The 26,613-nt window shown below is 35.5% G+C and overlaps 1 protein-coding gene across 18 annotated transcripts in view; it reads left to right on the top strand.

Annotated features, from left to right (window-relative positions):
- LOC111147461 (sorting nexin 14) overlaps positions 1 to 26,613 on the top strand; it is a 97,372-nt gene that overhangs the window by 52,967 nt on the left and 17,792 nt on the right. For 14 of the 18 annotated variants that reach the window (XM_022503484.1, XM_022503471.1, XM_022503478.1 and 11 more), the window contains 6 exons: positions 11,027 to 11,182; positions 11,543 to 11,667; positions 12,106 to 12,164; positions 14,404 to 14,430; positions 17,164 to 17,296; positions 22,948 to 23,149. In XM_022503484.1, coding sequence (XP_022359192.1) covers positions 11,027 to 11,182; positions 11,543 to 11,667; positions 12,106 to 12,164; positions 14,404 to 14,430; positions 17,164 to 17,296; positions 22,948 to 23,149 — 702 coding nt within the window. The remainder of the gene's footprint in view (positions 1 to 11,026; positions 11,183 to 11,542; positions 11,668 to 12,105; positions 12,165 to 14,403; positions 14,431 to 17,163; positions 17,297 to 22,947; positions 23,150 to 26,613) is intronic. The other 4 variants (XM_022503474.1, XM_022503480.1, XM_022503473.1 and 1 more) reach the window with 1 other exon arrangement.

Genomic DNA, 26,613 nt, shown 5'->3' with positions numbered 1-26,613 from the left:
AATTGCTGGGTCACAGGGTGGATACATATTTTTGTTTTATGAGAAACTGCTAAATTGTTTTCCAGAGTGGTTGTACTATTTTACTCTCCCTAGCAGATGTGTGAGAATTCTGGTTGTTCCATACCTTGACCGAAATTTGGTAGTGTTTATCTTTTTAATTTTAGCCATTTTAAAGGGTGTGCGGTGTTATCTTACTGTGCTTTTAATTTGCATTTCCCTAATGACCAGTGTTGAACACTTTTTAATATGCTTATTGGCTAGTCATATTATCTTTGTACCTGGAAGTGTTTAAGATTAAGAATACATATTCTAATCCTGTTTGCCCAAATTTTTCTTTCTTTCTTTTTTTTTTTTTTAAATATTTTATTTATTTATTTGACAAGAGATCACAAGTAGGCAGAGAGGCCGGCAGAGAGAAGAGGGGAAGCAGGCTCCCCGCTGAGCAGAGAGCCTGATGCGGGGCTCCATCCCAGGACCCTGGGATCATGACCTGAGCCGAAGGCAGAGGCCCCAACCCACTGAGCCGCCCAGGTGCCCCTGGAGTTTTTTTATTGGAATTACATTAAATCAATAGTATAGATCAGCTCAGGGAGTAACGCTATCTCAACAGGATTTGGGTTTCCAGTATATGAACATGGAATATTTTTCCATTCATTTCAGCCTTATTTAATTTCTTTCTATAAAGTTTCATAGTTTTCACTGTAGGTCTTTATGTTTTCTGAAGTATTTGCATGTGATATTTAAAATAATTTTAAAATTGTGGCTAATAAACAGAATAGAATTGATTTTTTTGCATATTGACTTTGTATCCTCTGCCATTGCTACATTCATTTAATAGTTCTGGTAGCTTTTTTGTACATTTCCTTAAGATTTTTTTTTTTTTTTAAGATTTTATTTATTTGACAGAGAGAGAGAGATCAGTAGTGGCCAGAGAGGCAGGCAGAGAGAGGGGGAAGCAGGCTCCCTGCTGAGCAAGGAGCCCGATGTGGGGCTTGATCCCAGGACCCTGGAATCATGACCTGAGCCGAAGGCAGAGGCTTAACCCACTGAGCCATCCAGGCACCCCACCTTAAGATTTTTTATGTACGTAATTATGTCATTTGCAAATATAGTTTTACTTTTTCCTTTATAGTGTTTAAGCCTTTTATTTATTTTTATTGCCTGTTGCAGTGGCTAGGACTTTTACTATAATGTTGAACTGAAGCAGTAAAAGTGGGCATTCTTGCTTTGTTCCTGATCTTAGGGGGATATCACTTAGTGTTGTACCATTAAGTGTAGTACTAGTCTGTATTTTTGGTTTTGGTTTTTTTTTTTTTTTTTTTTTTTTTTGGTAGATATCTTTGGTCAGATTGAAGTTTCCTTCTCTTCCTGGTTTGCTAAGAGGGTTTTTTTTTTTTTTTTTTTAATCATGGATTGATATTAAAATTTTTTTGAGTTTTTTTTGTTTTTTAAGATTTTATTTATTTATTTGACAGAGAGAGAGATCACAAGCAGGCAGAGAGGCAGGCAGAGAGAGAGGGGGAAGCAGGCTCCCTGCCTAGCAGAGAGCCCAATGCGGGGCTTGATCCCAGGACCCTGAGAATACGACCTGAGTTGAAGGCAGAGGCTTAACCCACTGAGCCACCCAGGCACCCTTGAATGGTTTTAATGCATCTCGGTAACCTGTTTTATCGTCACTGAGTTATTTCCATTGTTACCTTATTGTGGAGCTATAATGATGTCCTCTCTTTATTGGTAATTTGTATTTTCTTTTTTCTTAACCTATATTGCTAGGGATTTTATCAAATCTATTAATATTTTTGATTTGCTAATTTTCCACTTTTATTTTTATTATTTCTACTTACCTTGAGTTTAATTTACATCTCTTTTTCTGGTTTCTTAATTTTATTTCTATCTTCTTTTTGAATATAGGCTTTTTTAAAACTATAAATTTTTCTCTATGAATTGCCATAGCTAAATTCTAAACTTTTGGATTTTTAAAAAAATTTTACCTATTTATTTAACAGAGAGTACAAGCAAGAGGAGCAGCAGGCAGAGGGAAAGGGAGAAGCATGTACCCAATGTGGTACTTGAACTCATGACCCTGAGATCAAGAGTTGTATGCTCTACTGACTAAGCCAGCCAGGTGCCCCAAATATGTGGTGTTTTTATTGTAATTAAGTTTTAAATATTTTAAAATTTCCCTCTGGTTTATTTTTTGACTTTAATTTACCAACATTTGGGGATTTTTAAGATACTTTCCTGTGATGGTTTTCTAATCTAATACTCTTCTCCTTAGGGCACCTGGGTGGCTCAGTTGGTTAAACATCTGACTCTTGATTTCAACTCTGGTCATGATCTCAGGGCCTAGGGATTGAGCGCTGCATGGGGGGGGGGTCCATGCTTACTGGGGAGTCTGCTTGAGAGTTCTCTCTCCCTTGCCCTCTGCTCTCCCCTCACCCCAACTTAAGCACACGTGTGTGGGCTCTCTCTCAAATAAGTAAATAAAGCTTTAAAAAAAATACTGGTCTGATCACACAACATACTCTGCGTGATTCAGTCTTTTTAAATTTATTGGAACTTGTTTTATGGTTCATCCATATGTTCTGTCTTAAAGAATGTTCCTTGTACATGTGAGAAGAACTTCTGTTTTGTTGTGTTAGGTAGTGTTCTGTAAATGTCAATTAGGTTAAGTTGATGGATTGTCTAAAAATATTCTGTATTCTTTCTGATTTCTTAATGGAGTTGCTATTTTTACCTTTAGTTTTGTAATTTTTCCATGTATTTTGAACTTTATTAGGTGCAGACACATTTAGGATTGTTATGTGTTTGTGATGAATTTGTCCTTTTATCGTTATCAGATGCTCTTTATCTCTGGTAATTCTCTGTCTTGAAGTCAGCTTGGTTTGAGATTAATATAGCTACACTGTCTTTTTTTCACAAAGGGGCTTGCATTATATGTCTTTTTCTATATGATTAAATTGGATAATATTTCTTATAGACAGCATAGAGTTGACTCTATTTATTTATTTTTAAAAAAGATTTTATTTATTTATTTGACAGAGAGATCACAAGTGGGCAGAGAGGGAAGCAGAGAGAGAGAGGGGGAAGCAGGTTCCCCACTAAGCAGAGAGCCTGATGCGGGACTCCATTCCAGGACTCTGGGATCCTGACCTGATCGGAAGGCAGAGGCTTTAACCCACTGAGCCACTCAGGCGCCCCCTGGAGTTGAATCTTTTTAATAAGAAATTTAGTTTTGGGCGCCTGGGTGGCTCAGTGGGTTAAGCCGCTGCCTTCGGCTCAGGTCATGATCTCAGGGTCCTGGGATCGAGTCCCACATCGGGCTCTCTGCTCAGCAGGGAGCCTGCTTCCCTCCCTCTTTCTGCCTGCCTCTCTACTTGTGATCTCTCTCTGTCAAATAAATAAATAAAATCTTAAAAAAAAAATTATAAAAAAAAAATAAGAAATTTAGTTTTGTAATCTTTGCTTTCTAGTTGGGGCATGTCGTGTACCTTTATACTTAATGTAATTATTATAGGTTTATTGTTAAGTCTTTGATCTTAGTGTTAGTTTTGTATTTCTTCTGTATATTTTTTATTCTTTTACTCCTTTCCTTTCTTTGGATTACTTGACTATTTTTTAGTATTCCATTTTATCTCTTCTGTTGACTTCATGTCTCTTTCTGTGCTCTTCTCTTTGCTTTAGTGATTGCTCTGAGATTACACGTCGGTATTTATCACAGTCTTCATTTAAAAATACTTAACTGCTTCAGGAACACTTTAAGAAATTCAGTGTACTTCCAGTTACCCTCTTCTGCCTGATATAGTGTTACATATTTTAATTCTGTGTAGGCTGTAAACTCTACAGTACATTGGTATTTCTTCTTCAAACCCTCCACACGTGCACGCCTCCCCCTTTTCGGCCCTTAAGTTATTGGTATATTTACCTTCCTGGGTCTTTTTATTTCATTCTGCAGAACCAGGTTTCTGTTTTCTTTCTGCTTTTCTCTTCTGCTGAAAGCAATATTTTTTTTACATTGTAGTACCAATCTAATGGAGGTAAATTTTCTTAGTTTTTGTCTTTCTTTTAAATTTAAATTCAGTTAATTAACATACAAGTATTACTGGTTTCAGAGGTAGAGGTAAGTGATTCATCAGTCTTCTGTAATACCTAATGCTCATTACATCACGTGCCCTCCTTCACCCAGTTACCCCATCTCCCCACCCATCTCTCCTCCAGCAACCCTCAGTTTGTTTCCTTTAGTTATAAGTCTTTCATGGTTTGTCTCTGGGTCTGATTTTGTCTTGTTTTATTTTTCTCCCTCTTTCCCTATGATCCTCTGTTTTGTTTCTTGAATTCCACATATGAAGTGAGGTCATATGATAATTTTCTTTCTTTTATTGACTTATTTTGCTTAGCATAATACCCTCTGGTTCTATCCACGTTGTTGCAGTTGGCAAGATTTCATTTTTTTGGTGGCTGATTAGTATTCCATTAAATACATATATAGATAGATAGATAGATAGATATACACCACATCTTCTTTATACATTCATCTGTCAGTGGACATCTGGGCTCTTTCCATAGTTTGGCTATTGTGGACATTGCTGCTGTAAATGTTAGGGTTGCAATTGTCCCTTTGGATCACTACATTTGTATCTTTGGGGTAAATCCCTAGTAGTGCACTTGCTGGGTCATAGGGTAGCTCTGTTTTCAACTTTTTGAGGAGCTTCCATACTGTTTTCCAGAGTGGCTGCACCAGCTTGCATTCTCACCAGCAGAGTGAGAGGGTTTCCCTTTCTCCACATCCTCACCATCGTCTGTCATTTCCTGACTTTTAATTTTTGCCAATCTGACTGGTGTGAGGTAGTATGTCATTGTGGTTTTGATTTGTATTTCCCTGATGCTGAGTGATGTGGAGGACTTTTTTAGTGTGTGTTGGCCATTTGGATATCTTCATTGGAGAAATGTCTGTTCTTCTGCCCATTTTTTGATTGGATTATTTGTTCTTTGGGTGTTGAGTTTGATAAGTACTTTATAGATTTTTAGATACTAGCCCTTTATCTGGTAAGACATTTGCAAATATCTACTCTCATTCTGTCTGTTGTCTTTTGGTTTTGTTGACTGTTTCCTCTGCTATGCAAAAGCTTTTGATCTTGAAGTACCAATAGTTCATTTTTGCCTTTGTTTCCCTTGCCTTTGGAGATGTGTCTAGCAAGAAATTGCTATGGCAAAGGTCATAGAGGTTGCTGCCTGTGTTCTTTAGGATTTTGATGGATTCCTTTCTCACATTTAGGTCTTTCATTGTCTATTTTGAGCCTGTTTTTGTGTGTGGTGTAAGGAAATGGTTCAGTTTCATTTTTCTCCTGTGGCTGTCCAATTTTCGCATTCACCATTTGTTGAAGAGACTGTCCTTTTTCCAGTGGAGATTCTTCCCTACTTTGTCGAAGATGAATTGACTGTAGAGTTGAGGGTCCATTTCTGGGTTCTCTGTTCTGTTCCATTAATCTCTGTGTTTGTTTTTTTGCCAATACCATACCATCTTGATATTTACAGTTTTGTAATAGAGTTTAAAGGCCGGGATTGTGATGCTGCCAGCTTTGGTGTTCTTTTTCAATATTCCTTTGGCTATTCAGAGTCTTTTTTGATTCCATGCAAATTTTAGGATTGTCTCAGGTTTGTAAAAAGATTGGTGGTATTTTGATAGGGATTACATGAATGAACATGGAATTTTTTCCATTTTGTGTCTTCCTCAATTTCTTTCGTAAATGTTCTGTAGTTCCTAAAGTATAGATCCTTCACCTCTTTGTTTAGGTTTATTCTTAGGTATCTTATTCTTAGGTATTCTTATGTTTTTGGGTGCAGTTGTACATGGGATCAACTCCTTAATTTCTCTTTTTTTCTGTTTCATTGTTAGTGTATAGAAATGCAGCTAACTTCTGTGCATTTATTTTATGTCCTGCCACTTTGCTGAATTCCTGTATGAGTTTTAGCAGTTTTGGGGATGGAGTCTTTTGGGTTTTCCACACAGAGTATCCTGTCATCTGCTAAGAGTGAAAGTTTAACTTCTTCTTTGCTAATTTGTGTTCCTTTTATTCCTTTTTGTTGTCTGATTGCTGAGGGTAGGACTGCTAGTACTATGTTGAACAACAGTTTTGAGAGTGGCATCCCTGCCATGTTCCTGACCTTAGGGGAAAAGCTCTCAGTTTTTCCCCATTGAGAATGATATTCGTTGTGGGCTTTTCATAGATGGTTTTTATGATATTGAGGTGTGTTCTCTCTGTCCTTATACTGTGAAGGGAAAGGATGCTGTACTTTGTCAAATGCTTTGTCTGCGTCTATTGAGAGGATCATATGGTTCTTGTCCTTTCTTCTATTAGGATAGCATATCTCGTTGATTGATTTGTGGATGTTGAACCAACCTTGCAATCCAGGAATAAATCCCATTTGGTCATGGTGAATAATCCTTTGTACTGTTGTATCCTATTGGCTAGTATCTTGGTGAGAATTTTTGCATCCATGTTCATCAGGGATATTGGTCTGTAATTCTCCTTTTATGTGGGGGTCTTTGTCTGGTTTTGGGATCAAGGTAATGCTGGCCTCATAGAAAGAGTTTGGAAGTGTTCCTTCCATTTCTATTTTTTGAAACAGCTTCAGGAGAATAGGTATTAATTCTTCTTTAAATGTTTGGTAGGATTCCCCTGGGAAGCCGTCTGGCCTTGGCTCTTGTTTGTTGGGAGATTTTTTTTTCTTTTTTTAAGATTTTATTTATTTATTTATTTAGTTATTTGTCAGAGAGAATGAGCGAGCGAGCGCACGGGAGAACACAAGCAGGCAGAGGCAGAGAGAGAAGCAGGCTCCCCACTGAGCAAGGAGCCCGATGTGGGATAGATCCCAGGACCCTGGGATCATGACCTGAGCCGAAGGCAGTGGCTTAACCAACAGAGCCACCCAGGCGTCCCATGTTGGGAGATTTTTGATGACTGCTTCAATCTCCTTACTGATTACGGGTCTGTTCAGGTTTTCTATTTCTTCCTTGTTCCGTTTTGGTATCTAGGTCTCTAGGAATGCATCCATTTCTTCCTGACTGCCGAATTTGTTGGCATATTGTTGCTTATAATATGTTCTTATAATTGTTTGTATTTCTTTGGTTTTTGTTGTGATCTCTCCTCTTTCATTCATGATTTTATTCATTTGGGTCCTTTGTCTTTTTTTTTTGGTAAGTCTGGCCAGGGGTTTAACAATCTTATTAATCCTTTTAGAGAACCATCTCCTAGTTTTGTTGATCTGTTCTACTGTTCTTTTGGTTTCTGTTTCATTGATTTCTGCTTTAATCGTTATTAATTCTCTTCTCCTGCTGGATTTGAGCTTTACTTGCTGTTCTTTCTCCAGCTCTCCTCTAGGTATAAGGTTAGGTTTTGTATTTGAGACCTTTCTTGTTTCTTGTGAAAGCCTTGTATTGCTATATACTTCCCTCTTAGGACTGCCTTTGCTGAATCCCAAAGGTTTTGAACAGTTGGGTTTTCATTTTCATTTGTTTCCATGAATTTTTTAAAAGATTTTATTTATTTATTTGAGAGAGTGCACGCATGCAGAAGCATGGGGAGGGGCAGAGAGAGAGGGAAAAGCGGGCTCTCTGCTGAGCAGAGAAGCCTGACATGGGGCTTAATCCCAGAACTCTGAGATCATGACCTGAGCTGAAGGCTGATGCTTAACCAACGAGCCTCCCAGGTGCCCCTCCGTGAATTTTTTAATCCTTTAATTTTCTGGTTACTAAACTCATTGTTTAGTAGAGTGGTCTTTAGTCTCCATGTATTTGAGTTCTTTCCAAATTTCCTTTTGTGATTAGTTCAAGTTTCAAAGCTTTGTGGTCTGAAAATATGCAAGGATTGAGCCCAGTCTTTGGTATCAGTTGAGACTTGATTTGAAACCAGTATGTGGTCTATTCTGGAGAATGTTCCATATGCACTTGAGAAGAATATGTATTCTGTTGCTTTATGATAGAATATTCTGAATATATCTGTATACTCTATCTGGTCTGGTGTGTCCTTCAAAGTTCTTGTTTCCTTGTTGATAGTCTGCTTAGATGATCTGTCCATTGCAGTGAGGGGGGGGTGTTAAAGTCCCCTCCTATTATTGTATTATTATCAGTGTGTTTCTTTAATTTTGTTATTAATTGCTTTATATAATTTATGCCCCATATTAGGGGCATAAATATTTACAACTGTTAGATATTCTTGTTTGATAGACCCTTTAATTATGATAATAGTGTCCTTCCCCTTCTTTTATTACAGTTCTTGGCTTAAAATCGAGTTTGTCTGATATAAGGATTGCTATCCCAGCTTTCTTTTGATGTTGATTACCATGATAAATGGTTGTCCACCCCCTCACGTTCCATCTGGAGGCATCTGTGCATCTAAAATGAGTCTCTCGCAGACAGCATATCGATGGGTATTGCTCTTTTAGCCATTCCAATATCCATTCAGTATCCGTTGATTGTGGCATTGAGCCCATTTACCTTCAGAATAACTATTGAAAGATAGGAATTTAGTGCCCTTGTATTAGCTATAAAGCCACTTTCTGTATATTGTCTCTGTTCCTTTCTAGTATGTTAATTTTGGCCTCTCTCTTCACTTAAGGGATAGCCTTTAATATTTCTTGTAGAGGTTGTTTAGTGATCACAAATTTTTTAGTTTCTATTTTTCCTGGAAACTTTTTATCTCTCTTTTTATTTTGAATGACATCCTTGCTGAATAAAGTATTCTTGGCTGCATAATGTTCTCATTTAACACCCTGAATATATCATTACCAGTCCTTTCTGGTCTGCCGGTCTCTGTGGTTAGGTCTGTTGTCAGTCTAATATTTCTGTGCTTGTAGGTTACTGACCTCTTGTCCCGAGCTACTTTCAGGAGTTTCTCTTTGTCTCTGAGATTTGCAAGCTTCACTATTCTATGTCCAGCTATTGACCTATTTTTAATGATTTTGAGGAGGATTCTCTGTGCCTCCTGGAATTAACTGCCTGCTCCCTTTCCCAGATTAGAGAAGTTCTCTGCTATAATTTGCTGCAAATGCCTTCTGCCTCTGCCTTCCTCTTCTTCTGGGATCTCAATTATTCTAATACTGTTTTGCTTTACGGTATCACTTGTCTCTCAAGTTCTCCCTTCATGATGCAGTAGTTGTTTATCTCTCTTTTTCTCAGCTGCTTTATTATCCATCATTTTGTCTCCTCTATCACTAATTCTCTCTTTTGCCTCACATTTATCCTAGCAGTTAGAGCCTCCATTTTTTTATTGCATCTCATTAATAGCCTTTTTGATTTTGACTTGATTAGATTTTATTCTTTTATTTCTCCAGGAAAGGATTCTCTTGTGTCTTCTATGCTTTTTTCAAGCACACTAATATCTTTTTAATCATTATTCTGAACTCAGTTCTGACATCTTACTTATATCCATAATGATTAAGTCCCTGGCAGTCAGTACTGCCTCTTTTGTTCTTTCTTGAGATGCATTTTTCCCTCTTGTCATTCTTTCAGAAAGTGGTTGTCTTTCTATATGTAGAGTTATAGCTATTTTTTCATTAGAGCCTCGGTTGAGTTCTCAGGTGTTCAAAATTATATGATAGCTATCTAGCTAAATTCCATGAGACTAGAGGAAACTAAGATCTCCTACTCCTCTGCCATATTGGACTATGAGTTTTTGTCATTTTGGAAAGATGTTTATTTTGTCTTCATTTTGATGGATATTTTTATGAAATATGGAATTTTAGGTTGACAGGTTTTACTTGCAGCACCCTGAGATAATGATCTGAGGTGAAATCAAGATTTGGACACTTGATCGACTGAGCCACCCAGGTGCCCCAATACTGTTTCTTCAAAGGAGAAATTACCTACCATTCTTATGTATGTACCTCTCTTTATAATATCCTCTTTCTCCCTGGTTGGTTTTACAGTTTTCTCTTAATTTTTGGTTCTCAGAAATTTGACTATACTGTGTAGTTTTCTTTTTGTATGTTCTGCTTGGATCTTACTGAGACTGTTGAGTATGTAGGTTGGTGTCTTTCATCACTTTTGAAACTTCTTGGCTGTTGAGTTGCCTGGGTGGCTAAGTCATTTAAGCGTCTGACTCTTGGTTTTGGTTCAGATCAGGATCTCTCAGTCGTGAGATTGAGCCCTGTGTTGGGCTCTACTCTGAGTGTGGAGTGTGTTTGGGATCAGTTCTCTTCTCTCCTCCAATCCTCCTCCCATTCCTCCACTACTCACGCTCTCTCCCCTCCCTAAAAATCTTTAAAAAAAAAAAAAAAAAAAAGAAAGGAAATTTCTTGTATTTTATCTCTTCAGATATTCTACCTCATTTTTTTCTCTTTTCCCTTCAAGGCTCCAATTATATGAATTTGCTGTTGTCCCCAAATCATATATGTTCTGTTCCTTTTTTTAAAAAACTACTTCCTTTCCTCTCTGTGTATCAGTTAGATAATTAAAAATTACAGGGTGAAGTCCTTGTTAATATCTCTTGTAGTAAGGAAAGGCAGTTAATATTTTGTCTATTCTATTGCTATCATCTGTGATTTTAGAAAAAAAGATTAATTTGTTCATGCACTCAGCTTCATTAGTAGTGTGTAGTCTCCATGATAGATGGAAGTATTGTTTAAAAATATTGACTGGAGCTTAAAAAAGCCTTAAGTTTCACTGTTTAGTGAATTGGATTTCAAAATATTAAAGACCCTTGGTATAAACAATTGAATATGTTCTTTAAATACACTATTCTAAATTTTAGAAATTCATATTGCTATGCAAGTATTTACATATTTTATATTATCATAAAATATTTGGTTAACTGAGTTTCTCTTTCATCTCGGTAGTAATTTTATTTCCAATTAAATTTTTTTAGAAAGCTTAAAATGATGGATAGATTGTAATTGCTGCTTTTAATATTGATTACAGTTAGAATGGGAACAGTATATTATGTTATGCTATAAATTATATTATACTACATTATATTATGTTATATTGAAATAATTCATTTTTTCTTACTTTGCCCTAATTTGTTAGAGGAGTTCAATGATAGAATTTTACGACCAGAGTTATCAAATGATGAAATGCTGTCTCTTCATGAAGAGTTGCAGAAGATTTATAAAACATATTGTTTGGATGAAAGTATAGACAAAATTCGATTTGATCCCTTTATTGTAGAAGAGATTCAAAAAAGTAAGTCAAAGATGTGATGAGACTATAGCCCTTTTACAACTATTAATGTTTTCAGAGTTTTCTCCTGTATTCAGTGTTTATTATTACAAGAGCTGTGTGAGGTGCATAGGTAGCCATTATCCTATTTAACTAAAAAGGTGAAAGCTTTCATGAAGAAATTTACTCAAAATTCACATAACTAACACTTGCCAGAACTGGAGTTTGGTGGTTCTGGTTCCTCATCCTTGTTTGATTTTTATACCTTACAAGTGGCTTTTCTGCAAAAACTGTTTGTATGCTCTTTCACTGTTATTTTAAACTAATATATGATGTATTTATGGTATTCATAAACAATTTTTACAATATATTTTTTCTCAATAGTTGCTGAAGGCCCGTATATAGATGTTGTGAAACTTCAAACTATGAGATGTCTTTTTGAAGCATACGAACATGTATTGTCTCTCTTGGAGAATGTGTTTACACCTATGTTCTGCCACAGTGATGAGGTAAGTCAAAATATTAATCTTGTTTAAGGAATTTACATCAAAATTTAATAGTGGTTTTGATATCAATAGATGAGTGATTCAAATAACAAAACTAAAACATGATTAATTAAAAAAAATAAATACTCTTTCACTACAGAAATTAATGGAGATTAGAAGTTTACTGTAAAAATTGTGGCCAAATTGGTCTACCTCATTTGCCGTATGCCTGAGTGGCTTTGTAATACTGTGATGATGCAGAAACTCCACTCTTCTTTTATATATATTATTCACAGATGTGGAAATCAAATTGCCTAAATTTATCCATTTGCAGTATTGAAATCCTTAACTCTATTTGCCTATGGTTGTTTTCACTTGATTTAAATTTTCTTTAAAGTGGAAAGTAGTAAGGTAAAATAGCATGTTTTAATATAAAATAGTTTAATCATAATTTTTTAAAAGTATTTCAGGCAACTTTTAAGAGGTGCAGAATCACCAACACGCAATTCAAAATTGAACAGGTAGGTATGGTAAGTCATCTGTATGGTTTGCTTTTGTAATTATTTTTTTTTTAATATTTTTTTTTTTTAGATTTTATTTATTTATCTGTCAGAGAGATAGAGAGAGGGAGAGAGAGCGAGCACAGGCAGACAGAATGGCAGGCAGAGGCAGAGGGAGAAGCAGGCTCCCCGATGAGCAAGGAGCCCGATGTGGGACTCGATCCCAGGACGCTGGGATCATGACCTGAGCCGAAGGCAGCTGCTTAACCAACTGAGCCACCCAGGCATCCCTGCTTTTGTAATTATTGATGCAAATTATTCTTGTGATAGTATTTTCTTTCTTAGTCTGTTTTTCTTTGACTCTGTGGTTCCATTGTTACACAAGTAGACAAGACATTTTATTAAGTAATTGTAGAGTTTTACAATATAGAGTAACCTGGAAATGCCTGAAATTCTTTTAGAAAAACTTAACAAGATAACACACCATTGCCTTGCTACATGGACTACATGCATAAATGAAATCTACAGATAACTCAAATTTAGACAGATTTTTTTCCCCCCCAGAGAATACTTTTTATTAGAGTACTTACTGGTTACAAATGTGGAGAGTTTGTTCTCTGTTTCCCTTCTTGCTTTCTGGAAATATACGTGTGCAGTTATATAACTCAGAGAAATCACAGAAAAGAGAACTTAATCCATTTATAAACTGGATAAGTAATGTCTTGATTTGCCCTTATGTTGTTATATGTACAAAATTGACACAGATATCAAATCTATAAATCCACAGAATATTCACATTGCTCTCAACACCTTCCAGTTTGAGCAAGAATCTAATATATAAATAAATTGGAGATATGGTGCAAAGACAAAAGTAGGTCAGAAACTGGAGTAAATTTTTAGATTGTACAAGGAAAAATGTGAAAACCTTAGCCATGGGGAGAATATATTGTGTTTTTGGACATAACCAAGGGATGTAGAAATGGGTATGAATTTTTTGATTATTGAATTTATATATTACATTCGTGAAACACTGACTTTACTTAACAAAAATTCTATCCTTGTTATTTAAAACAGCATACTTTACCCAATTAAAATCTCTTTTTTTTTTAAATATATCTTCTTTGATTTAAATACTTTTTAAAGACTTTTATTAAATTTTCCAGCATCATTTGAGAAGCAGGTGGAATTTATTTCTGTTCATAGACAGAATGTTTGCAGTGCCATAGTAGAATATTAAGTAGAATATTAAGTCCTGTATAGGACTATTTAAGGGGAAGTGGTTCTTTGATCTTATAAACCTGCTGAGGAGCTAAGTTAGTGTCATCACTTCAGAGCTGGAAAGCTTTCTTTGCCACTTTGAGAACACCTGGTTGTCTTCAACATACTACATTAATTTTGCTTTCTTTAAAATATAAAATGAACAGAAAGAAAATAATGGACTCTTTTCATTGTGGGTACTGATTATAGTCTTTAAAAGTATGTTTTTCTTTATATTGACCTGACTTTAATGTTAACTATCAGTCTTGTCAGGACTCTGCTTCTGTGATACTTATTCATTTACCTATATAAAATAAGTAAAAGACTTACTTAATGTTCTTTCATTGAAAATTTAGAGCAGCATTGCTAATTTGCTAAGTGACTTAAAATATGTATAATATTTATTCATATATTTTATGTCTATATTCTGTTTAATTTTATTTTAAATGTAAAAATTTTAATGCATATTAATGTTAGCTTGTTCTGTTTCTTCCATACTCAAAGGATGGCTTAAAAAATATATTTAGGGATTTTTTTGTTGTTGTTGTTCACTTTGTTTCTTAGCTTAAAACATATACTTCAGAATGTGTGAAGCACACATAATTAAATCTAATATGGACTTGAATTTCATGTTGGAAAACACTGAGCTTGTTTTCTGTGCCAAGTTTTTGGTGGCTTAGTCTCTGCATACTTTCCACCATATCAAACAAATGGTGTGCCTAAGTGAGGGCAAAAAATAACAGGTATTTCATGACATACTAGTTTAAGAACTTTTTTTTTAATGAGCTAGAATTCATACGCCCAGTTCCCTCCCGCACAGCCATGGTGCTTTCTCTTTCCTTTATTATGTTATACACATTCTTTGTAAAAATGAATGCTCTCCAGTTGTGTAAATTTTAAAGCTTTTAAATTTTGTTTTGTGTTCTAAAGTGAAATTTGTTTAATATCTGGGCTTTCTTTCTCTCTCCTTTCCTTATATAATTTCACATATCTGTTACTGCAGAGGTAGCCTAAGTTTGGATGATTTTCGGTAAGTCTTGAGACAGCATGTGATTTTTTTTCTATATAAATTATCTGTTTAAATTCAGAAAGTATACCCAAAATAACTTAGGTACAACAAAAAGGGAAAAAAGAAACACTGCTATTACTACTGCCTTTATATCAGCTATTTGAGATATCTTTTTATTTATTTATTTAAAAACTATTTAAATTCAATTTAGTTAACATATACTGTATTATTAGTTTCAGGGGTAGAATTTAGTGATTCATCAGCTGCGTACAACACCCAGGACTCATCATATGCTTTCCTTAAGGCACATCATCCAATTACTCCATCCTCCAGCCACCTCCCTAGTTTGTTTCCTGTAGTTAAGAGTCTCTTACGGTTTGCCTCCCTCTCTGTTTTCATCTTATTTTATTTTGGGGCTATCCTTTTATTTTATTTTTTTAAGATTTGATTTTATTTGAGAGAGGGAAAGAGAAAGAGCAGAAGCAGGGGGAGGGGCAGGCTTCCTGCCAAGCAAGGAGCCTCATGTATCTGAGGACCCTGAGATTGTGACCTGAGCTGAAGGCAGAGGCTTAACCTACTTAGCCACCAGGTGTCCCTAGGATATCATTTTAAAATTAAAATTAAAAAATTAAAAAAATTTTTTTTTTAAGATTTTATTTTATCTATTTTTTGAAGTAAACTCACACCCAAGGTGGAGATTGAACTCACAACCCTGAGATCAAGTCTCATGCTCTACCAACTGAGCAGGCCAGGGCTCCCTGGATATCTCCTTTTTGAAATAGCATGATATATGTCATAAAATTAAAATGTCAGTTTAAAATAAAATGATAAGCTAGTGTCTAGCTGTTCAAAGCTATTCATTTTTTTGTTACTGGTTTTGCTATATTTTAAAATAACTTGTGTTTAAAGAACTTTTTTTAAAAGCAAGAAGTACAGTATTTGTATTTCTGGGGATAATCAGATTTTTTTTTGATAATCAGATTTCAAAAAGCCCAATTTTTTATAATCTACCTAAATTCTAGAGATTTTAATAATATTTTGTTAACATTTTCATAATTGGTTTTGGAAACATTCTATCAGAGAAGATTGTGTTTACAGTTCTGGATTTAAAAAAAAAACACTGATTGGATGCTTGTTTAAATAAAATAATCTTCTACCTTTTTTTACTACTAACTGCTTATTTGAGTCTTTCCACTTTTTTTTTTCAAGATTTTAATTAATTAATTAATTAATTTGACAGAGAAAGAGAGATCACAAGTAGGCAGAGGAGCAGGCAGAGAGAGAAGGGGGAAGCAGGCTCCTCGCCGAGCAGAGAACCCAATGCAGGGCTAGATCCCAGGACCCTGAGATCATGACCTGAGCTAAAGGCAGAGGCTCAACCCACCTAGCCACCCAGGCACCCCGAGTTTTTCCAGTTTTAAAATAAGTTTGATTTGCTCCTTAGACATGTAAACAAAATGCACATGTTATTAATGTACCAGGCGTATTTGAAACTTGATTGATTTATTTTTATTTCTGTAATTGTTGCATTATTTCAGTAAATAAATTTTTCTTGTGGGAATAATAGCTATCCATTAAGTTAAGCATCCAAAGCAAACTTTTTAGGATTTTTTTTTTTTAAAGATTTTATTTATTTATTTATTTGACAGAGATCACAAGTAGGCAAAGAGGCAGGCAGAGAGAGAGGAAGGGAAGCAGGCTCCCTGCTGAGTGGAGAGCCCGATGTGGGGCTCGATCCCAGGACCCTGGGATCATGACCTGAGCCTAAGGCAGAGGCCTAACCCACTGAGCCACCCAGGTGCCCCACTTTTTAGGATTTTAAAATAGTCATTTTTGTTTGGGTATCTGTTGTTCAGGCAACATTACATAGTGAGCATGAGTTTTAAACTGAGTAAAAGTTCTGCTTTTCTTTGTTGAAACATGGCACAGTAGGCTGTTATGGAGGAAATTTTTGCTGTGTTTTGGCTTATTTTTTGTTGTTGCTTTCCAGCTATTTCTGCTTTTAGAAATTTACTTTTGAAAAAATTATGAAACCAATATTTAATATGTAATGTCAGAGCAGGCTGCTTCCTTAGGCTGCGTTTGCTTTTGCTAACCATTCCCTTTGGCGTTTTCCCCCTTCTCTTTGGCATTTTATCTTTTTTTTTCTTTTTTGTTACTTTGAAGATTGTTACTTTTTGTTACTTTGCATTTTATACTTCATTCCTCTTTTGAGTATATGATTATAAAGTTGAAATTTGCTTAAAAATTTTCAGTCACAGAGGACAGAATTTTTTTGTTAAGGTCTGTCTAAAAATGAAGGACTGAGAAGGTCATAGTTTCATATGTTTTTTTCTGTTACACTATGTTATTCTAGCAGTACAGTTCTAAATCGATACATTGTTTTGAATGTTGATCTTAACCACATTTTTTATGCTATTTTAAAATATGTATGGTAGTAAGAACTATGTACCACTAGGGGGCTCTCATCTCTTAAACATTTTAGTTCAGTTAATGTTTTAAATAGTAGGTGGATTCCAGACATTTATTAGTGAATATTGCCCCATATATTCCTACCCCCAAATTTAAATTTTAAATATTCTGTCACTTTTGGCATCTGAGATGTTGGAACGCTGTCTATGACTAAGAACTCCAAAAAGTTATGTTAGCTCTATCTCTAGTTTACCCTTTTCACAGCTATTCTTATTGCTTAGAGTAAACTAGACTGTCGTGATAATTTGCTATGAACTTGATACATTTTTGTTTAATATTTAGGAGCACCCAGAAAAGAGGAGAATCATTTGGAATCAGCAGAATAGGTAGCAAAATTAAAGGAGTATTTAAAAGTACTACAATGGAAGGAGCTATGTTGCCTAATTATGGGTTAGCTGAAGGTGAAGATGACTTTGTAAGTAAAAATTCTTCAATTTAGTATATGTATGAACTCAGACCTAAAATGGCATAAAAATTGCTTATTTTCTATTTTCTCTCCCCTTTATTTTACTTATTTTAGACTTCTTTTCTATCCCTTATTTTTTTCACTAGTTATTATAGTTTCATGGTGCTAATCTAATTTGTAAAGATCCTGAGCACTAAGTTAACTGCTTGTTAAGGCAAGGATAATTTTTGCTTAGCTGAGATAGTTCTGATAGTCAGACAATTTACCATCTTATAGTTAGGCTTTTACTTTGTATCCTGATCTTTTTTTTTTTTTTTTTAAGATTTTATTTATTTATTTATTTGACACAGAGAGAGAGAGAGAGAGAGATCACAAGTAGGCAGAGAGAGAGGGAAGCAGGCTCCCCGCTGAGCAGGGAGCCTGATGCGGGGCTCGATCCCAGGACCCTGAGATCATGACCTGAGCCAAAGGCAGAGGCCTAACCCACTGAGCAACCCAGGTGCCCCTTGTATCCTGATCTTAACTCTTTCTAACCATTTGGTCCAGGCAGGCAGAATTGTTGATAAATCCCCTTACTCCTTGATACTCAAACCGTGATTGATATATCAACACCATTAGTCTTACATGGGAGCTTATTAAAAGTGCAGAATCTCTGGTTCCATCCTAGACCTACTGAATCAGTTTGCATTTTAACAAGATTTTTGGTAGATTTAGGAATCTGCACCTTACACTGACCATGCAGTTTTATCTCTGTGATCATTGCACATGCTCTCCTTTGAATACCCTTCCATTATTTACCTAGAAAATTCATCCTTAACTTTCAGAATCCAGCTGCTTCCCTTAAGTCCTTACTTGGGTCCTCAGGTAGAATTGAACATTCCCCCTTTGTGCCCCTTGTTAGATCACATGTGAAAGCATGCACCCAAAAATTGTATTTGAAATTATATGTTTATGATTGTTTTCCCTACCAGTTAGTTCCATAAAGACAGATATTGTCTCATCTGTGCTTTTTGTTTGTTGAACAAATCTTTATTAAACAGAGTTCCTGGATGCTTGTTTTGCTCCTTAATGACTGAGCAGTGGGGATAAAATGGTGATTAAGATAGATACTTTGCCCTTAAGGGATTTACTAACCTGGATATTAAAAGGGATGGATAGTAGTGATTGGATTGGCAATGACCAAGAAGAAAGAATGGGGGAGAGAAGAGTATATAAACCTGTTTTTTCTCTCACTCCTTCCTTTTAACCTCTGTCCCATTGCATGATGAATTGTTAAGGAAATTCACTGATTTTTCATAATTTAGGTGGAAGAAAATATTAATTCTTTTTTTTCCCTTCTTAGGTAATCCAAATATAACATTGTTTTTTCTGTTTATGCCCTTGTCTTTTTTAAAAAGTATGGGTAGAAGAAAGACAGTAGACCAGAGGAGGTAGTCTTTTTTCAAAATAATGTTTATTTACGTATTTTTAAAATTTTAAGCATATTATAGACTTAGTTTTTTATTTTATTTTTATTTTTTAAAAAATATTTTATTTATTTATTTGACAAAGAGACAGTGGGAGAGGGAATACAAGCAGGGAGAGGGAGAAGCAGACTTCCGTCTGAGCAGGGAGCCCTATGTGGAGCTCGATCCCATGACCCTGGGATCATGACCTGAGCCGAAGGCAGATGCTTAATGACTGAGCCACCCAGGCGCCCCGTCTCAGTTTTTTAATAATATGGAAAAGTGGAAACAAATTTAAAAATACCACCCATAATCCTGCCACTCAGTAAGCACTTCTGTTAACATTTTGGTGATTTAAAAAACAACAACAACAACAGAAACCCTTTCCTTTCTCATCCACATAGATTAGGCTACATTATGTATGTAGGTTGCTATCCCACTCTCTTCCCACTTCATATTACAATGAAAGCATTTACCCATGTTATTGTGAACTTTCCAAAACATAATTTTGTTTGGGAAGATATACTTCTTATTTTTTGTTTTGTGTGATTACTTGAAACATAAGCTGTTTTTGTTTTGTGTGTGTGTGTGTGTGTGTGTGTGTTTGCTTCAGGAATAGGAGGATAGTCTTTAAAAAACTGAGAGAGTTCTGTTTTATAGTGGCCCAAAGAAGAAGAAGATTCTTGATTTAGAAGCAAAGATAGTGGTAAGGAAAAGAAAAGAAGAGAGCAAACTAACCTCTAATACTCTAAAAAGAGAAGGTGTAGGTGAATAGACTATTGACCCAGACTAAGGTGGTATCAGTTAGGATTTAGAGGGTACTGTGCTAGGTTTTTTTTTTTTTTTTTTTTTTTAAGTTTATTTTTTTAAGTAATCTCTAACCCCAACGTGGGGCTTGAACTCTTGACCCCAAGATCAAGAGTTGCATGTTCATCCAACTGAGCCAACCAGGTAGCCCAGTACTGTGCTAGTTCAAAGCTGTGGGAAATCTTTCCTTGAGAAATCTTTGCCTTGTTGAGGAAGTTTAGGGGAAAGGGAAATGGCCAGACTCCTACTAAAGTGGTGTGTAATTCACATTTGGAACCTAGAAGACATTTCTTTTAGAAACCTTGATGTGATCACTTGGTGGCAGTGTCTCCTTGCAATGTGACCTTGGATGAGTTGCTTAATTTTATTGTGACTTGGTTTCCTCACATGTGAAATGGGGATGAAAGTATCTAGCTTAGGTAAGGGTGTTGTGAAGATTAAACCAGTAATATGCACAAAACACTTAGCACAGTGCCTAGCATATGGTAAGCATAATAAGCACTGTACAGTATTATAATAGCATCAGTTCTTTTAAATGTATGAATGTAAATTATGGATTAGATTGACATGTGTATGCTGGCCTGGGAACCAAAGTCCACTGCATAAAATTGAATATATTTGAAACTGTTTATCTGTCCATGTTAAGAACTGATTTGCAAATAAACTTCTGGAATATAATATGCCCATTGGTATTTTGGCAGTTATCTCCATATAGTAAAAGATAATAATGAGAAACATTAGATTTCCTAAGGAAACGGGGGACATCTTTTTGCTTCTTATCCTCTGCTACCCTTATTCTCCATCCTTTTGGTAGAGGGAAGATCTATATGAAAACAAAAAAGTACTTTATTTTCCTTTACATTAAATCTTGGTTTATAATATTAACTTACTTTCAAATAACATTAAAGGAAGCCCTGAAAATTCTTTAGAAAAATACTGTTCTAGAGATTATTCATTAAACTTTTTTGATATAAATACCATTTAAATGGTAACAGTAACAGTAATACATTTTAAACAATTTATCCTTTGTTTCATGGATATTTTTATGTTGCTAAGAATTTTATTTTCTCATTTTGTTTCTTAGATTGAGTTTGGGGGACTTTTTATTTAAGAATGTCTATTTTTCTTTTTTAAAGTAAACTCTACACCCAACATGGGGCTTGAGCCTATAATGTTGAGATCAGGAGTCATGTGCTTTACTGACTGAGCCAGCCAGGTGCCCTATTTTTGGCGTTTAGTCAGCTTGTTAAACAAATTATCTGTCATTTTATGATCAATTACTCTTCTGATATCTCAGAAGCTGAATCCATTAACAAAAATACAATTGTAATAGCCATAGAAAATGCCACTCTGTACCTCAGGTTCCAAGTAGTGGAGTGGGCATTTCCATCACACATTCTTCTCTCTGTTTTTCTTTCAGGTATATAAAGAGGTAACCTTGTTCCAGAAAAGGCAAAAACCAATTCATATAATCTGTTTTTATAGTTTCTTTTTTTCTTTTTAGGACTTTAAGACTTTTTAGTAGAGTATTAAGAGGTCCTTCTAAGATCACCAATAGTCTTATTAGAGATTATAAAAAGCCATTTTAGGACAAGAACAGAAAAGGTAATTGCTAAGGAATTGTTTGGGGGAGGGAAGGAATTCACTTAGACAAGAGGTGACTGCCAGGTTTGGGGAAAAAGGTAAAACTGAGAGTGAAGATAGGTTGCTAAAATTCTGGAAAGAAATTTTCCTACTACTCATTTGCCCTGAGTAGACTGTTCAGAATTTTCTTCAGTGTGCACAGTTTTTGACTCATTGTCTTAAAGAAGTACGTTCAAGGGGCGCCTGGGTGGCTCAGTTGTTAAGCATCTGCCTTAAGCCCAGGTCATGATCCCAGAGTCCTGGGATCAGTGGGAGGCCTGCTTCTCCCTCTCCCACTCCCTGCTTGTGTTCCCTCTCTCTGCCAAATAAATAAATAAAACATACAAAAGTATGTTCAAGATGGATGTGTTTATCTGTAACATTTTGTCTTCTTTAACATGAGTTTGAGATGTATAGGTGATCAGGTTTCTTAATATGTTAATTCAGAGGTTCTCTTCTAATTTAATGCAATACAGTTTTTCCTTCTTTCTGTATGTATATTTCTAGAACATGTATAAAATTTCTTTTTAAAAAGAATTATTCAAGTAATATTTTAAAATATTTTTTTAAAGCATATATATTATTAAAATTTTAGAAACCAAGAGATGAAAAAAGAATTCTATGGAGGTGGGTCCCTTTCAGGTCATTTTTCATTTTTTATATTACTTAGCTGCAGTGAATATATTTATACTTGTGCCTTTTCCACAGTTTAAAAAAAATTTACTTAGAATAAATACTTTTATTAGATTACATTTCCAGAAATGGAATTATAGCTCTTCCTTAGCTTACAATGGTGATTCATTCTGATAAATCTGTTGTAAGTTGAAAGTGCATTTATTTATTTATTTTTTAATTTTAAAAGGTTTTATTTATTTGAGAGAAAAAGAGAGCATGTGCACAAGTGGTGGGTGGAGTTAAGAGGGAAAAGCAGACTCTCTGCTGAGCAGAGAGCCTGATGCGATGCTAAAAATGTCATTTAATACAACTAGCCTACTGGACATCATAGCTTAGCCTAGCCTACCTTAAGCAAGCTCAGAACACTTATATTAGCCTACAGTTGGGCAGAATCATCTAACACAAGTCCTATTTTATAATAAGGTTGACTATCTCATGTAACTTATTGAATACTATACTGAAAGTGAAAAAGAACGGCTGTTTGGGTACAGGATGGCTGTAGGTATAATTGGTTGTATACCTTTGTGATTGAGTGGCTAACTGAGAACTGTGGCTTGCTGCCACTGCCCAGTATCACAAGAGATTATTACACAGCACATTGTTAGCCTGGGAAAAAATAAAAATTCAAACTTTGAAGTATAGTTTCTACTGAATGCATATTGCTTTGGCATTATAGTAAAGTTGAAAAATCATAAGTTGAACTGTCATAAGTTGGTGACCATTTGTACTTAGTTAAAACTGTTCTGTGACTCTCAATACATATCAGAGTGAAAAATATCAGTCCATTAATTTTTACTTATTACCATAGTTAAATATTTTTCTGTATTTGTATATTTTCAATATCTTTATTCTCTAAAGTACCTATTTTCTCTTTTCTATGGAATTTTCATATGTAGGTGATGTAATAAAACCTAGAGTTGATGCTAAATTTGTTGTTTTAAATTTTTTATCTTTATATTTTTAGTAGAAAATTTGGTATCACCTAATTTCAAAAGTTTTGTACTTGAAAATTATGGAATTTATATGGACATACTCTTTATAATTGTATCTTATATGCTGTAGGTCTAAAGGACCTGGGAATACTACATTTTTCCTGATTTTTTTTTCCAGATTGAAGAAGGTATTGTTGTAATGGAAGATGATTCTCCAGTGGAAGCTGTGAGCACACCTAATACTCCCCGAAACCTTGCTGCATGGAAAATTAGCATTCCATATGTAGACTTTTTTGAAGATCCTTCCTCTGAAAGGAAAGAGAAAAAAGAGAGAATACCTGTGTTTTGTATTGATGTCGAAAGAAATGATAGAAGAGCAGGTAGGAAGCTTTATGAAAACCTTTTTTAAATTAACGTATAATGTTATTTGCCCCAGGGGTCTAGGTCTGTGAATCAGGCTTACACGTTTCATAGCACTCACCATAGCACATACCCTCCCCAGTGTCCATCACCTAGCCACCTTATCCCACCCTACACCCTCCAGCAACCCTTAGTTTGTTTCCTGATACTAAGAGTCTCTTATGGTTTGTCTTCCTCCCAATCCCATCTTGTTTCATTTTTCCCTCCCTACCCCCAACAACCCTGCACTCTGCCCCTCAAATTCCTCATATCAGAGAGATCATATGATAATTGTCTTTATCTGATTGACTTATTTCACTTAGCATAATACCCTGTAGTTCCACCCACATCATTGCAAATGGCAAGATTTTGGTTTTTTTTTTTTTTTTTTTTAAAGATTTTATTTAATTATTTGTCAGAGAGAGAGAGGGAGAGAGAGCAAGCACAGGCAGACAGAATGGCAGGCAGAGGGAGAAGCAGGCTCCCTGATGAGCAAGGAGCCCGATGTGGGACTCGATCCCAGGACGCTGGGATCATGACCTGAGTCAAAGGCAGCTGCTTAACCAACTGAGCCACCCAGGCGTCCCAAGATTTTGGTTTTTTGATGGCTGCGTAGTATTCCATTTTTTATACACACACACACACACACACCCCACATTTTCTTTATCCATTCATCTGTTGATGGACATCTAGGTTTTTTCCCATAGTTTGGCTATTGTGGACATTGCTGCTGTAGATGTTGGGGTTGCAGGTACCCTTCAGATCACTACATTTGTATCTTTGGGGCAAATCCCTAGTAGTACAATTGCTAGGTCATAGGGTAGCTCTATTTTTAACTTTTTGAGGAACTTCCATACTGTTTTCCAAAGTGGCTACACCAGATTGCCTTCCCACCAGCAGTGTAAGAGGGTTCCCCTTTCTCTGCACCCTCGCCAACACCTGTCATTTCCCGACTGGTTAATTTTAGCCATTCTGACTGGTGTGAGGTGGTATCTCACTGTGGTTTTGATTTGTATTTCCCTGATGCTGAGGGATGTTGAGCACTTTTTCATGTGTCTGTTGGCCATTTGGATGTCTTCATTGGAGAAATGTCTGTTCTTGTCTTCTGCCCATTTCTTAATTGGGTTATTTGTTTTTTGGGTGTTGAGTTTGATAAGTTCTTTATAGATTTTGGATACTAGCCCTTTATCTGATATGTCATTTACAAATATCTTCTCCCATTCTGTCAGTTGTCTTTTGGTTCTGTTGATTATTTCCTTTCCTGTACAAAAGCTTTTGATCTTGATGAAATCCCAATAGTTCATTTTTGCCCTTGCTTCCCTTCCCCTTGGCGATGTCTCTTAAAAGATGTCAATTACTCTGTATTTATCAGGAATGATAAAGATTTTTCCATTTCTAACTTTTAAGTGTGACTGCACTTCCAAAAGCTAAGTGTCTGAACAGAAAGTTCAGTGAAAGCTTAGGATTTTCTAGGTTATCTCTAGTACCACTTAGCTAATTAATTTGTTCAGACAACACATACTGAGTAGATGCATTTGAACATGTTGACAATGCAACAAGGCATTTTGTGTAATGTTCTTTTAATGGTTTTGCTGCCATCATCATTAGCCATTACACTTAATTGACGAGGAGTAACGCGTAATAGCAATGTATCAGGTATTATACCAATTTTGTTAAGACAGCATTTCTCCTCTGTTGTTGTGGGCTAATTAGAATTTATAAAAATATGATAAAACACAGTGTGATCATTTTTCCTCATATTTTGCTATCTTTTTTCTTTTAGTAGTTTAGGTGTGACCTAAGAGAGAAGGGGGTAAATAGCATCCATAACAAGATAACTGTCACCACCCTGGGTTTTGTCCAAGAAGTGGGGGCATTCAGTGTAAGCAAAAGCAAATCAAAGTTGTCCACATGTTGGGAATGTTAGACAGAAAAATGTAGTTGAGCTTAGGAAGAGGGAACTGTCTTGTAAAAGAAGGAAAAAAGTGGCAGTGTTAGGGAATGGTTTTGAGAGACGAGTGACTAAGTACTAACATGAAGGTGAGTGCTAATAATTTCCCTTGTTTTTTGTTTTTTTTTTTAAATAGGTTTTTAAAATTTTTCTTAGAAGCTAATCCTATATCAGGAAATAAAACATAGGATTAGGAAAGGAAGAATGCTTGAAGTAGCTGTCTGTGATTTTTCCTGTTATAACTAGGTACCAGACAGGGTCTTGCTCTGTCCAGCCAAGAGTCAGTGCTGCTTGATTTTGCTTTTGTTGCCATTCAGTCTTACCTGTTGCTTTACTAGCTGTGTTCTAATAAGCGTAGAGATAAACCATTGTTGATACTATAGTCTGATTTCAGTTTCAGACATAGTTTTTTGTACGTATCTTTGTCTGCTGTTTCTACTGATTGGCATGTTAAGTGTCAGAAAGAATTGAAAAGAAATACTGTAGTTTCTGGGTTCAGCTACTTTTGTGCCTAGTATTTGAAGTCTGGCTTTTCCCACACTGTTCTCGTTTCTCAGGAAATTATTTTAAACTTGACTCTTCAGATATAAATTCCTATCATTATAAGTAAATTTATGTGAGCATGTAACACAACCTTTTCAAAGGTTTATATATGATAAACTTTTAAATATACTTTGTTTTTGTCTTTTGGACAGACATTATTAATTTTTATGCTTTATTTTTAGAAGTTTTCCTTAAAAATTTAACCATATAAAGTTTAAGCCAAAAAAATCTTAAAACTAAGGATTATTTTTCTCAACAGTGCTGTAGACTTTGACTGTCAATGTAATGTGCTTTTAGGAAGTTATGGCCCATGAGGGAAAAAAAGTGCATCATTTATATACTGTGTTGACTTTATAGTGTAGCAAAATAACAATTTTAGGATTTTGAAAAACAAAACTAATAAATATGATGTAGATCTTTTAAGACCAGTGTTGAAGAAGAAGAATTCAGTTTCCTTTTAGATTGTGACTATATCATGTTTTTTCCTTTTTAAAGCTTTTATTTATTTATTTGAGGGAGAGAGAGACTGAGCAGACTGAGCATGAGCAGGGGAAGAGGCAGGGGAGAGAGAAAGGGAGAGGCAGGCTCCCTCCTGAGCAAGGAGCCTCATGCAGGGCTCTATCCCAGGGCCTGGGATCATGACCTGAGTTGAAGGCAGATGCCGCCCAGGTGCCCCATCATGTTTTTTTCTAAATACAGGCTTTGTTTTTGGGTTATTGTGATTTTGGTTGACTTTATACATTGCATTTCCAAATCTGTGCTAGAATGACATTAGATGCTAACAATAGCGGTTAACATTTTTGAGGTGCTTACTCTCTGCCATGCAGTCTACAGAAGTGATTTACCTGGATTATTTTATGTAAAGGGTACAATTATTTTTATTCTAAGCAACTGAAGGCACAATGAGGTTAAGTTATTTGTTCAAGTTCACTTAGTAAACGGGGGAACTGG

Source organism: Enhydra lutris, unplaced genomic scaffold (assembly GCF_002288905.1).
Source record: "Enhydra lutris kenyoni isolate GAN:26980312 unplaced genomic scaffold, ASM228890v2 scaffoldscaffold17, whole genome shotgun sequence".
In the NCBI taxonomy this organism is placed as follows: Eukaryota; Metazoa; Chordata; class Mammalia; order Carnivora; family Mustelidae; genus Enhydra; species Enhydra lutris.
The sequence above is the reverse complement of the archived record's forward strand: the minus strand, read 5'-3'. Positions and strand labels throughout refer to the sequence as shown.